Genomic DNA, 11,896 nt, shown 5'->3' with positions numbered 1-11,896 from the left:
ACTCATCTCTTGATATTTGCATATTTTTATGAAAGTAATCTCACCCAGTTAAGGTCTAACACATCACCAATATTTTGCTACCTTTGTGACAAATTAATTAATAACAGCAACTTCGTGCAGAGGCTCGGGTTTAGGGCCCCCCTGAGCTCTTAATTGGGCCCCTGTGTCTGAACCTGGTAGGAACGTTCGGTATTCCACCCCTGCATCTGGGATGTCTATACAAAGAGGACGGACTACGGAGTTGATCAGCTGTGAATGTTCCAACAGAGCAACTATACTGTTGAATAGGTCAATAACAAAAGCCAACCAGAGAGCATTACTTACTTACTAAATTCATTAATCCTTATTTACTAAAGATTGATAATCTAGCAGGCTGATGAACACATTTTCATAAACTTTGACACAACCTATAGCATTGCATCACAGACGCCCTAATTAGTGTTGCTTTATTAGTCCATATACTTGAAGGTCTGGCAACAGCTGTGGTTAACGTTGGTTATGTTGGGTAGATAAGCACGCTCCTATTGGCTAAACCAGTGCAGGATTTTAAAGTGACCCTCTAGCACGTCTTGACATATCAACAAGCTTGTGTGTGTGGAAGTTATATGTCAAGGACATTATGAGACCATTTGAGCGAATTTAAGGTCATCAGACAAGAAAGAAAGGTTGTGAGGTGAAAATCCCTCTCAGCTGGTGGTGTCTGGGAGGGGCAGATGCCTGCCCCTTGTGGAAAATAGATCTGTGGACGGGTGCATCTGCCTAGGATTAATGGGTCAAAAGACAGGCCTGCCTTCAGAGTAAAGCTACTGCAGAGGTAGGCAGGGCATGAATACATGTGTAAAATAAAGGAGACAATCTCATTCTGATGTATGTGCCACACTGGGTGGAACCAGTAGGTCATTTGTTAATTTTTAACAGGGGGGGGGGGGGGGTTCTCACAGGTGCTGTTGATGATGGGTGGGACATGACGCTTTGGCAATGCACTTATTTTCATTTCTTTACATTACTTCATAAATTGTATTTTTTTTATTGGTCTTTCAAAAAATGTAAAAAAGGTAAGCCCTCAAAATAAATATTATCAATCTTCTCTCAAGTTTAGCTAAATATAATATAGGTAGGTAGGTTTGCTAATCACAGAGCAATTTTGGAGTTTTGAGACCTTCGTATTTCTATATTTAGATTATATGAATGTTGTCTTGTAATATTATAAGCATTTCTTCTGTTAATTAAAAAGAACCACCACTGCTCTCTCTGCTACTATAGGTAACATAGAGGGATCTGCATGGCAGATTTAATCCAATTTAAAAGCACAACAACTAAAAAAAAAAGTAAAGAAAAGAAAATAAATCCCAGAGGAGAGCTGTTAAAAAGAGTTATTGAAAACAGTTCCCCCTTTGCAGATGTTTCATACTCCCCCCCCCAACCCCCACCCACACCCTAAAGGTTAATCATCAAGAATCTCTACAAAGCCTCCTAACTTGCGTTCAAAAACAGCCTTTGTTTGCCTTTGTTTGTTATGCAGGGTTGTTACATAAGTATAGAAACCTTTAACAGGAGGAGCACTTGCATGTCATAATGCTTAATTCCTCTTGTGTTGCAAGGTCTGCCTCATCCCCCCTAAAACAAAACGCCTGCGGCCTCCGAGGCTACCCCTAATAACCCGCAACTGAGAACAAAGATGAAAATTCATTCAACCTTTATTTAAGAAAGAAAGAGAAAATCATTGAGGGAGACCCTCATTTTGCAATGATGCTGAAATTACAAATCATTTAAGGATTCTGGGGCAAACGTTCATCAGAAATAGCAGATCTACAAGCTCACGTCATGTCATGTCACATGATGTGAGCTTGTAGATTTATTGGCTATTATCGGCAAAGATTTAATGTTGAGGGGAAAAAGGAGTGTACAACGTATAGAGCTCCTGGGTAGTAGGGTTTATTAAGAAGTTCCTGCATGCAGTTCAAAAGGCAGATGTTGCCTCTATCATATTTATCAGTACATATACAGTACATGTCTAAAATATCAATGGCATGGAGATAGTTTGGCATATGTTGGCAGATTGAGACAACTGAATCTAAGGCTGATATGAATAGATGGACAAAATAGAAGCAAATAATGATTATTCGTAGACATGACTTCTGGACACCTTTAGTTTTTTTCAACCAAGGTTCATGTTTTAGGTTGTTATTAGAGAAAGTAAAAGATAGGTGTTTTTTTTATTCTTTATTCTATTCTTTTTTTTTATTATTTACTATAGTCCTACTAGACCCCCCAGGAAATTACATCTGGCCACAAAAGATCACAGGATCTACTGAATGTGAAGGGCTATAGGGGCCTTCCATACTGTGTTGTATGCAAATGAAAGAAAATTAACACCCATCTTTTACTTTCTCTAATAACAACCTAAAACATGAACCTTGGTTGAAAAAAACTAAAGTTGTCATTTAAGGTGTGCAAACTGCACAGACTTTGCACAGATTTATGATAAAACAGTACAATCCCATGATATTTGCATAATTCCTATCAAAATATGATTCCCCAAATCTTTCGCAGATCATCATTGCCTGGACTGATGTTGAATTTGATTCATTTCCTTCTGCAAAGTGAGAAAAATGAAATAAAATCCCAATTATTAATCTGTATTAATTTTCACACGTAAAATTAAAATGTGGTTAATTAAGATGGATAATTGAAAATGCATGGTCAAAAGATTGACTCAAAGGTAAGTAATGATTGAACATATATTGAACCTGCTTATTTACTTGGCACATACATTGACCCTTTCTTTGGTTTCAGGAATATTTCCTTTGGTCTGAGTGCCACTTTGTGTCTCATCTTGCTTTTACACCTGGTGGTGTCCCAGTGCAACCTAAAAGCAGGATAACAAAAGTATTTCTAATATCGGTTAGAGACCAAGCAGGAACGAGTTGATTATTATTGTGTTACCTGTTTTTGACAGTCCTTCTTTTTGGATATTCGGACTGCCTCAAGCTTGGTCTGTATTTCAGAGATATCCAAACTGTGGAGACAACAAACGGTAGTATGTTGTAATTGTACACATGGCAACATCAATGCCATATTCACACAACAGATGTGTTGCTGTTATGTATGTCACATCCAACCCTGAATATGACGTGAGAGTAAAATAGCAGCCGTGTGAAAATGGCCAATACTAATAGCACATACTTTTTATCCCAAAGGTTTCACCTTAGCCTGAGTCCTTTCTAGAGCTGTTACCTGAGCAGCTGCTCCTGTGCTTGGCATGTGGTAAATGGTAAATGGTGCATTTATATAGCGCCTTTATCCAAGGCGCTTTACATAGATTGTGCATTACATTCACCCATTCACACACACATTCATACACCGATGGCAGAGGAAACCATGCAAGGCACCAACCAGCACATCGGGAGCAATTAGGGGTTCAGTGTCTTGCTCAAGGACACTTCGACAGTAACTCTGGGGGAGCCCGGGTTCGAACTGGCAACCTTACGGTTACCATCCAGGCACTCTACCCCTGAGCCACCGCCGCCCCATGTGTCCATAAGCCTCTCCAAATGCTGGAACAGGAGACAAAGATGAACACTTAGTGTTTATCACCTTAGTGATAATTATTTCTCCTCAAAAGTACAGTATGTACTGATGACTTTGCATAGTCTTTTGCTGTATTATCTTGCAATGGGATCATTTCTGTGCTACATGTGCTTATGTGCCTTAATTCTTCTGAACTTCAGTCCGGTGATGCGTTCATATCTACCTCAGCTATCACCAAAACAAATGAATGTGTATTTATTATCCAGTCATCACTGCTTATATTACAGGCAAGTCGTTGGCCTTACATTCTCTTCCCCCTAAATCTGACACTGACAAAAAAATAATTTTGTGATGTTTTGCTAAATGTTCAGAAACTTTGAAGAGCAAAAGTGGACTGTTTAGTACCATATCTTGATTTAGTCTTTCTGATAACTTGCGATGCATTTCAGTTCTCTGATTCCCTAAGGAGAGACAGGAGAATCACGTCAGATGTTCTAGCAGCTTCCAAGACATTATCATCATGCATGTAAAGATAGTACATTTACAAAGATATAACATCAGCTTACTGAGTTGGCCATGGATGTGGTGGATTTCCGCCCTCAGTTCAGTGACCTGTTCCCATAGTACATTACGACTGGAAAGACAAATGAAGCACACCGAGACAAATAAAGAGCTATGGAAATTGGAAGGAGGTACAGCTGTTATATCGTACTTATAGTAATAGTGGTTTATGTAGTAATTCCTATAAATTACATAATGTATATTAAGGAAAGGTTATAAGGTTAACCTTTCCTTTCCAGCCCTGTCTGTCATATCTTGTCCTATAATATCATATCCACATCCACCTGTGATACAACTCCTGGGTGAGTCGGAAGATGGCAGCATCCCTCTGGATGCCAGAAGAAGACGTGTATGTGTTAGAGCAGGAGACACCTTGTCCTCCTTGGTTGGAATGAGACATGGCAGTAGGTAGCCGAGCTCAGAGCAGACCTCGCAACGCAGGGCTTCAAAGTGTGCCTCCATGTGGTGGTTTGCTACATGACGGGCCAGGTGATGCAGCTCAGCTATAGGAGGAGTACACATGCATCATTGTTGTAGAGTTTTGTTGCTTGGCCTTGGATTGTTTTCTTCTGTCAAGCCTACAACTAATACTTCTCATTTGTGTTTTCACTCAAATCCTATAGGATCACTGACCTTGAAGAAATTAAACAGAGTTGTGATTGTGGATCCTCTCTACTTCATACATAGCCATAGTTTTACTGAGGGAATCGATTGTCTGTAAGAAGGACAAAAACAAACATCTCTCTGTGAAAACAAAGCCAGAGAAGATATAATATGGATAGGAATTAAGTATGATGATGATTATATGATTGGCACCTTCGCTTGATTCTCCACCTCTTTTCTCAATGTTGCCACAATATCACGAAGAGGCTCCTCGTTTGATTCTGCCATAATAAAAATAAATTATGGACTGTCGGTCACAAGATTTGTTTTATTTTAACGTTTGAAAGGCAAGGTGAATAAATCCGTAGTAGATTCATATAATAACTCACATAATATAGAAGAGATGAAAATATATTATTGCAAGCCTAATGTTATTACTTTGAAGGTAGCCTACCTAGGCAGTTTGGGTCCCCTCCTTTGATTACAATTTACAATTTAGGCATTTAGCAGACGCTCTTAATCCAGAGCACCACTAATCAATAAATTAATATATGTAGGTACTAACTGATAGGCTAATTGGTATTCAGCAAAACACAGAAAAAATTGGAAAATATAAAAGAAAAAACAATTAAAAAAATTACTTAATTACTTGCAGACAACACTGCAAAACAAATTGTGTGTACTGCTATATGAACATACTGTACCTTCAGCAACTTTGTATTCCTTTGTTGACTCCACCACTAACAAAATAAATACATAAATAAACTAAATGAATATTTGATGGGCTAATTGGAAAGCAACAGTGTCATCAAAAATATGATGTATCGAGATAAGGAATTTGTGAGATGAAGTGGTTAAATACTCATAACTAGAAGGGTACATTTATTTAGCTGTGTGAGCAAAAACATCAAGTGCACACATGGAAAACATCCACCTAATCTCACACTTAAGTACCTTACCTTCAACAGCAGGGGGCAGCAGATTGTCATTCTGAAATAAGAAATACATAATACTGTGAACAGGGGGGAAAAACCATAGTTATAAGAAAAAACTGATAGGCTATGAACTGCACATTTTGTATTTAATAATCTATTGCAAAGAAATGTACCTTATTTTGATCATCCATGTTTTGTGTCAATCTACATTTTGTAAAGAGGAACGTAACGGGCAGGAACAGCTTAGGTTTCAAGAACTTGTGTAAACTGGGCGGAACGGAACAAACCACACAAGTAAACATTGGCCATGATTGGTTGGAAACGTCTGTGTCATACAATATTAATAATCTCAAAACAATTTCATTTGTACCTTTTGTCATGGGGGCGTGGTTTGGGCATTCGGTGCGTCATATAGGAAGTGCACGGTTCAAATAAACGTAGATTATAATATAGCCTATAAATTATCTTATTTTTAAAGAGTTTTGATATCATTTAAGTAACGTGGAGGAGGGGAGGAAACATAGGTAAGTGTATCATGTAATGTGTGTTAGCCTATGCTTTCTCGACTAAACGTAAAATTCAGTAAAAGCCAAAAAACTATGCCTAACTACTGTAGTGTAGTGTGTACTCTCTCTTAGCCAAGTGGCTAATGCTAAGTTCATAAAAAAAAGTTATGCAAATTATGTTAACCTACATAGACAGGCATGCAGCTCTTGGGTCTCGTTTTGCTCCTTTTGCTTCAATTTGTGTTATTAATGCAACTTGCAGACTCACCAGGGAAAGGGAACATATTATGTTCCTTTTCCCTGGTGAGTCTGCAAGTTGCAGTCCTTATCTCTGATGTCATGGTCTTATCAGTTCTGCAGCATATGTGCAACCCCTGAGCTGAAATTGTGTGAATTCTGGTGTGCCTCTCTCTGTTGCAATTGTTTCAGACTCTCAGTATACTGTCTGGATACAGTATACAGTAACCACAATGACAGCCCCATTGTAGTCTGTTTTAAAATAGGTTAAACCTAACTTTGTTTCCTGACATTTCATGCACAGTTGCCGTTGCCATGGTGACAGAAGGGGAACCCACAGACTTGGCCAAGGTGTTGCACCTATTAGTGCTCTCATTTTCCTGGGGAATGCAGGTCTGGGTCTCCTTTATAGCAGGTGAGAGAGAGCCCAAAATATAAACTGTTATTTATTTCCAGAAAGAAAAACACTTTCTGTGGCAACACACTTCACCTTTTTCCTGTTTTCCTCATTTTCTCTCTCTTTTATCGCTTTAACAGGTGTCGTGTTGAGACGGCGGGTAACATTGCACACCTTTGGTCTAGTGCAGAGCAAGCTTTTCCCTGTTTATTTCCACTGTCTGCTGGGCAGTAACTTTGTCATCCTGGCGCTCTATGCAGTGTACCACCCCAGAGAGCTGCTGGACTGGCATCAAAGTGTTCAGGTCAGACATCACAACTAGGGGTGCAGCACTTAATCAAAGTCATCGATTTAGTTCAAGTTGATAATGAAAAACTATCAATATTTTCATAAAATCCTTATTTTTGGAAATGTTCATTATAGGCGAATATTTTCAAAACATTTCCAAAATATTGAAAATAGCTGATCTACAAGCTTGTGAGTTTATAGATTGGCTGTTTTATTTTTGGACAATACTGTTAAAATAATACTTAAGTGGTTAATTGATTAGATTCAATGTATTTGCAGCCATAATAACAGTTAAACAATGTGGTAAACCAGAATGCTCTGTTAAAAAGATGCTAATTGAATCTTACACATTTGTTTATTCATTAAAAATGGTTATTGAATCTTACACATTTGTTTATTACATCTTATTTACATTTGTTACACAAAATGTTTGTTTTTTGTTTTTTTGTCGGGTTGTTGCAGATGAGTCTGTACTTTGTGGCAGTGATCACGGCGGGCCTGAACGCCCAGTGGTTTGGCCCGTCGACCACCGAGGTGATGGTCCAGCTGAGGGAGGTGGAGGAGGAACACGGCCTGGGGAACCAGATCGGTCAGGGCAGCCAGAAGGACGCCTACGCCAAGCTCAAACAGCAGGACCCCAAGTACAGAGCACTGAAGGGCACTTTCGGACGTTACCACGGACTCTCCGCACTGTGCAACCTGACAGGGTTCATCTGCACCACCACTAACCTGGTCTATACGGCTCTAAATCTAGCCACTATTTAGACCTTAAGGTTTCAGTTATAGGTGCTCCTTCTTTATAGCACTATGTTATTAATTGAATTAAAGTTTTTTTTACGTTAAAGCTCAATTATATTCAGATCATTGATATGTAACATTGCTCTCCCCATCAACATTTCCTTGATAAACAGAACATACATTTTCAGGTGGGTTGCCAATTTCATCCAATCAGGAGAGAGTACCCATTTATCAGCTTCAATTTGATAGTGTTCCAGTTTCAAAATGTTCTGCTATTATTAGTGTGTGTGTGTGTGTGTGTGTGTGTGTGTTTGTGTGTGTGTGTGTGTGTGTGTGTGTGTGTGTGTGTGTGTGTGGTAAAACTGGTAAATGGTGCATTTATATAGCGCCTTGCCCTTTATCCAAGGCATGACCCATTCACACACACATTCATACACCAATGGCAGCGGAAACCATGCAAGGTACCAACTAGCACATCGGGAGCAATTAGGTGTTCAGTGTCTTGCTCAAGGACACTTCGACAGTAACTCTGGGGGAGCCCGGGTTCGAACTGGCAACCTTGCGGTTCCCATCCAGGAACTCTACCCCTGAGCCGTGTGTGTGTGTGTGTGTGTGTGTGTGTGTGTGTGTGTGTGTGTGTGTGTGTGTGTGTGTGTGTGTGTGTGTGTGTGTGTGTGTGTGTGTGTGTGTGTGTGTGTGTGTGTGTGTGTGTGTGTGTGAGTGATAACCAATTTAATTTGCTTATCGTGTTATTCCTGTATGAGTTCTCCCTCATCTTGACCTGTATACGATAGACAGGGAGACCTGTTACTGAACAAACATTCTATAGCAATGATTGCAATCATAATATAGAGCTTAAAACATATTTTAATTAAGGAAAGAAAACCACGCAGATGGCACTTCAACAACTCTCACTTTTGTATTACATTTGTAAGACATGTACAGTATGTATAACGTAGAAAGGAATATATTATTGATGCACTTGAGTGTAGAGAAAATGTCCAGTGGCACAAGTCAGCAAAACACATCACATATATATTATAGTCATCTTATCAATACAATCTGCTATATTTTCTATGTCTTAATTGCTGTATATGCTGGCATTATTTAAACTTTATATAGAATAGTAAGCATACTATTACTATCAATTATATAGACAAAAATTGTATATAACCTATTGGCCTGAATATAAGACTACGTTTTTTCCAATTAAATATCCTAAAAAACGGGGTCGTATTATCATCGTGGACTATTTGACATTCAATCAGAGTCGTCTTATATTCGGGACAATACGGGTAATTGTATTTTTCCCACTGTTTTTAATTAATGTCTCTAATGTCTGACTGTTATGTTTGACTATGTGAATAGTAATTTATAATTGTAGCACAGACTGTTGCAAGTAGTACCAGCTGCAGCCTGGCAGCCTGCATGGGAGGCAGAATTAGATGTTCCAGCCCCAAACACAACCATGTCACTGAAACAGTGTATAGCTTCTCTGTTCTATTTCAATTTATTTGAAATGCCTTACTTCACTTGAAAACAAGTGCATGCACCGACGAGCGGTGTGATGGCCATGCCGCCGACTGTCCAAGTTGCAGATGCGGTGGGAATCTGTTATAATCACTTTATTTTTAAATTAAACATGGTACTTGACAATGAAAGTAACATCTGCATGTAGAATTTATGATGAAATGAATCAGTTCTATTATGTGAAATTGAGATTGAAAGAGAACTGATGGTCCTTGGTGTGGGTTGGTTTGTTGGAGTCATCTGCCATAGTCTGCAAAGGTGCATTTGTGGTCATCCATAGACAGTCTATAGCTCAGTAGATTGTGGTAGCTGAAGCTTACTTGCCTCTGTTACTGTATATGCTTAATATACTCTTTCTTTCAATTGTGGATTAAAAAACGATTAATAAACACCAGTTGTGAACACTTGCTGATGTGTGATGTCAGTATCACTTAATAACCAGTTTAGTCTTCTGAGCTTATACACACATTTTACATTTTGTGCCTTGTACAAAATGGTTTTGAAAAGCTACATCTTTATTGATTTGCTAGTGTTGACTGAATCCAGACCCATACAGCAGCCAGTGCCTGGATTTGGAATAGGCAGGTTTTAACTTTGTTACTGACACATATATCTGATTTTGTTAAGGCCTGCACCTCTGAAAGAAGACATGGTGATTTGTTTTTGTTTTAGGAGAGTGGTGCAGCTGCCCCTACAGCTGCAATATAATCTAATGGAAACCTGGATGACCAACCACACTAGGGTCAGGCTACATATTGTGATCAACAAGTTGACATGTTAAAATTATGTTTCTTTCAAAAAGAAATTGTTTGGCCGATTGTGAAAAGTAACTCCACAATTCTACAATTACTATGCAAGATACATCACTTACATACACACTTTGGTGATACAGGACATTTACATGTGACAGAGTTGGTAGGCTATAAATTGTGCTTACTTAAAAGACCCGGACCTGGATGTACAGTACAATACAAGTGGTATTATTATTTTCTAGTATAATTTGTTTATAGGCTCATGCTTTAGCATTCAGTGGCCTCCTTGAGAACATAATGCTTAATTTAAATGGTTTTGTTAAGCAGGCTTCACTGGCATCAGGAAATAAACCCTTTTTTTAAAACCTAGAACAAGTTTAGCCACTCAGTACACAAGAGCAATATCTAGTTACACCATACTTGAGTGCTCATTTAATTCTGAGTGTAAATTATGTATCTGTTTGCATAAGGACTTAATTAACACTATTTTTGCTGTGTTGAGGAGAATTTGCTTGCTGGGCAAGAAAACAAAGTAAATAATGAGCAATTAAACACATTTCAATATTGTCGCTGGTTGGATATAGAAGAGTATAGAGGCTACACAGTCCATTCCATTTAACTCTGGTGTGTGCAAATGAAACCAAATGGTGCCTTTGCTTTGCATGTGGTTGATACACTGTCTTCTTTCTTTGCATTCCAGTTCTGTGGCATTCAAAAACATGAGGAAGTGCTGATGGGTTTTCCTGCATGAGTTCCCCCACTCCTTCATTCCTATCTTCACAGTTCACACACAAGGAAATTAATCGGATTTGTGTGGGGGAGAGCAACTATACACTTTTCTCAATATAAACCTCGGCAAATTCACTCCTGAAACCCTAAAGTCAGAGGAATGATTTATGATGCTAATAAACGCAACTGGGGAATGGAATATAATGCACAGTGATCACATCATAGATTTTTCTAATAACCCTGCAGTTGGATTATGTTAATAATAAATGATCTGGGAGACTGCAGTTTTCTGCTTATGCAGTATGATCCAGTCATCCCTTGTGGAGTACTACTAATTTGCAGCTGTCTGATCAATAGATAGGCCTATACGAACTGTCAAATACTTAAATGAAAATGTTGCTATAGCATAGTGTCTCTCAAACATCTTTGGCGCAGGGAACGCCCTGGAAATATTGTTTTCATCCATGGCACCCCTGAATTATTTATTGAATTGTTACTTAATAGCACCTTACATTTATGTCATATTAATATGGTACTTACGGTATAGATACAGTGTGTGTGTGTGTGTGTGTGTGTGTGTGTGTGTGTGTGTGTGTGTGTGTGTGTGTGTGTGCGTGCGTGTGCGTGTGCGCGCGCGCGTGTGTGTGTGTGTGTGTGTGTGTGTGTGTGTGTGTGTGTGTGTGTGTGTGTGTGTGTGTGAGAGAAAGAGAGAGAGAGGGAGAGGGAGAGAGAGAACGACTCGGTCTTGAGTCGAGGCCCGGCCGCCCGGGATACCTATGTTATTACTGTGCGTGCGTGCGTATACCTTGGGGTGGTGTGTCTGCGGCTGTGCGCTGTGGAGCGTGTATTATTTTGGCTGCGCGTACATGCACGTGTATGCTTTTGTTTTGTAGATCCCCCTCCCTCTCCACTCCAGTTGGTGGACTGGATCATATAGCCCGGGGAGGCCACTCCACTGACTCACAGAACAGAGCCGCTACCTGCCCTGCACTGCACTGCTGTCTCAACGCTCTGTACACAACTCAGATCCGGGAGCATTTATCCACTCCAGAGTAGACCTCGGCTGTGTGTGTGCGTGTGTGGGGTGCG

General features: G+C 39.4%; 2 protein-coding genes across 5 annotated transcripts; one reads left to right on the top strand and one right to left on the bottom strand.

Moving 5' to 3' along the window:
- Window positions 1–2,240: 2,240 nt before the first annotated feature.
- Window positions 2,241–5,884, bottom strand: LOC306936914 (uncharacterized protein). Of its 3 annotated transcripts, none has more exons than XM_079520580.1 (12): window positions 5,804–5,884; window positions 5,655–5,685; window positions 5,400–5,435; window positions 4,909–4,976; window positions 4,726–4,807; window positions 4,377–4,595; window positions 4,098–4,165; window positions 3,937–3,992; window positions 3,538–3,557; window positions 3,238–3,267; window positions 2,947–3,019; window positions 2,241–2,596 (listed from the first exon to the last, which is right to left on the bottom strand). In XM_079520580.1, the coding sequence occupies exons 6-12, from the start codon at window positions 4,490–4,492 to the stop codon at window positions 2,558–2,560; spliced, it is 402 nt and encodes a 133-aa protein (XP_079376706.1). In that variant the 5' UTR covers window positions 4,493–4,595; window positions 4,726–4,807; window positions 4,909–4,976; window positions 5,400–5,435; window positions 5,655–5,685; window positions 5,804–5,884; the 3' UTR covers window positions 2,241–2,557. The 3 variants fall into 3 exon arrangements, with proteins under 3 accessions (XP_079376706.1, XP_079376705.1, XP_079376707.1); XM_079520579.1 differs by having other exon boundaries at window positions 4,377–4,565; XM_079520581.1 differs by lacking the exon at window positions 5,400–5,435 and having other exon boundaries at window positions 4,377–4,565; window positions 5,804–5,824.
- Window positions 5,885–6,013: 129 nt separating this feature from the next.
- Window positions 6,014–9,556, top strand: tmem205 (transmembrane protein 205). Of its 2 annotated transcripts, XR_013791510.1 has the most exons (5): window positions 6,014–6,154; window positions 6,678–6,788; window positions 6,911–7,074; window positions 7,521–7,885; window positions 7,970–9,556. XR_013791510.1 is itself a non-coding variant. In XM_079520141.1 (4 exons), the coding sequence occupies exons 2-4, from the start codon at window positions 6,689–6,691 to the stop codon at window positions 7,821–7,823; spliced, it is 567 nt and encodes a 188-aa protein (XP_079376267.1). In that variant the 5' UTR covers window positions 6,014–6,154; window positions 6,678–6,688; the 3' UTR covers window positions 7,824–9,556. The 2 variants fall into 2 exon arrangements, 1 of the variants encoding a protein (XP_079376267.1); XM_079520141.1 differs by having other exon boundaries at window positions 7,521–9,556.
- Window positions 9,557–11,896: the final 2,340 nt, after the last annotated feature.

Source organism: Electrona antarctica (assembly GCF_951216825.1).
Source record: "Electrona antarctica genome assembly, chromosome: 14".
Lineage (NCBI taxonomy): Eukaryota > Metazoa > Chordata > Actinopteri > Myctophiformes > Myctophidae > Electrona > Electrona antarctica.
Note: the sequence above shows the minus strand (reverse complement) of the source record. Positions and strands in the feature narration are given on the sequence as shown.

What these genes read in the sequence shown, in the direction of transcription:
- LOC306936914 (XM_079520580.1), bottom strand. Translation starts at nt 4,492, where the DNA reads ATGTCTCATTCCAACCAAGGAGGACAAGGTGTCTCCTGCTCTAACACA. An exon ending in ACCCAGGAGTTGTATCACAG is followed by an intron (nt 4,166 to 4,376) that starts GTGGATGTGGAT and finishes TTGTCTTTCCAG; the next exon opens with TCGTAATGTACTATGGGAAC. An exon ending in AGAAGGACTGTCAAAAACAG is followed by an intron (nt 2,597 to 2,946) that starts GTAACACAATAA and finishes CTCACTTTGCAG; the next exon opens with AAGGAAATGAATCAAATTCA.
- tmem205 (XM_079520141.1), top strand. Translation starts at nt 6,689, where the DNA reads ATGGTGACAGAAGGGGAACCCACAGACTTGGCCAAGGTGTTGCACCTA. An exon ending in CTGGGTCTCCTTTATAGCAG is followed by an intron (nt 6,789 to 6,910) that starts GTGAGAGAGAGC and finishes TCGCTTTAACAG; the next exon opens with GTGTCGTGTTGAGACGGCGG. An exon ending in ACTGGCATCAAAGTGTTCAG is followed by an intron (nt 7,075 to 7,520) that starts GTCAGACATCAC and finishes GGGTTGTTGCAG; the next exon opens with ATGAGTCTGTACTTTGTGGC.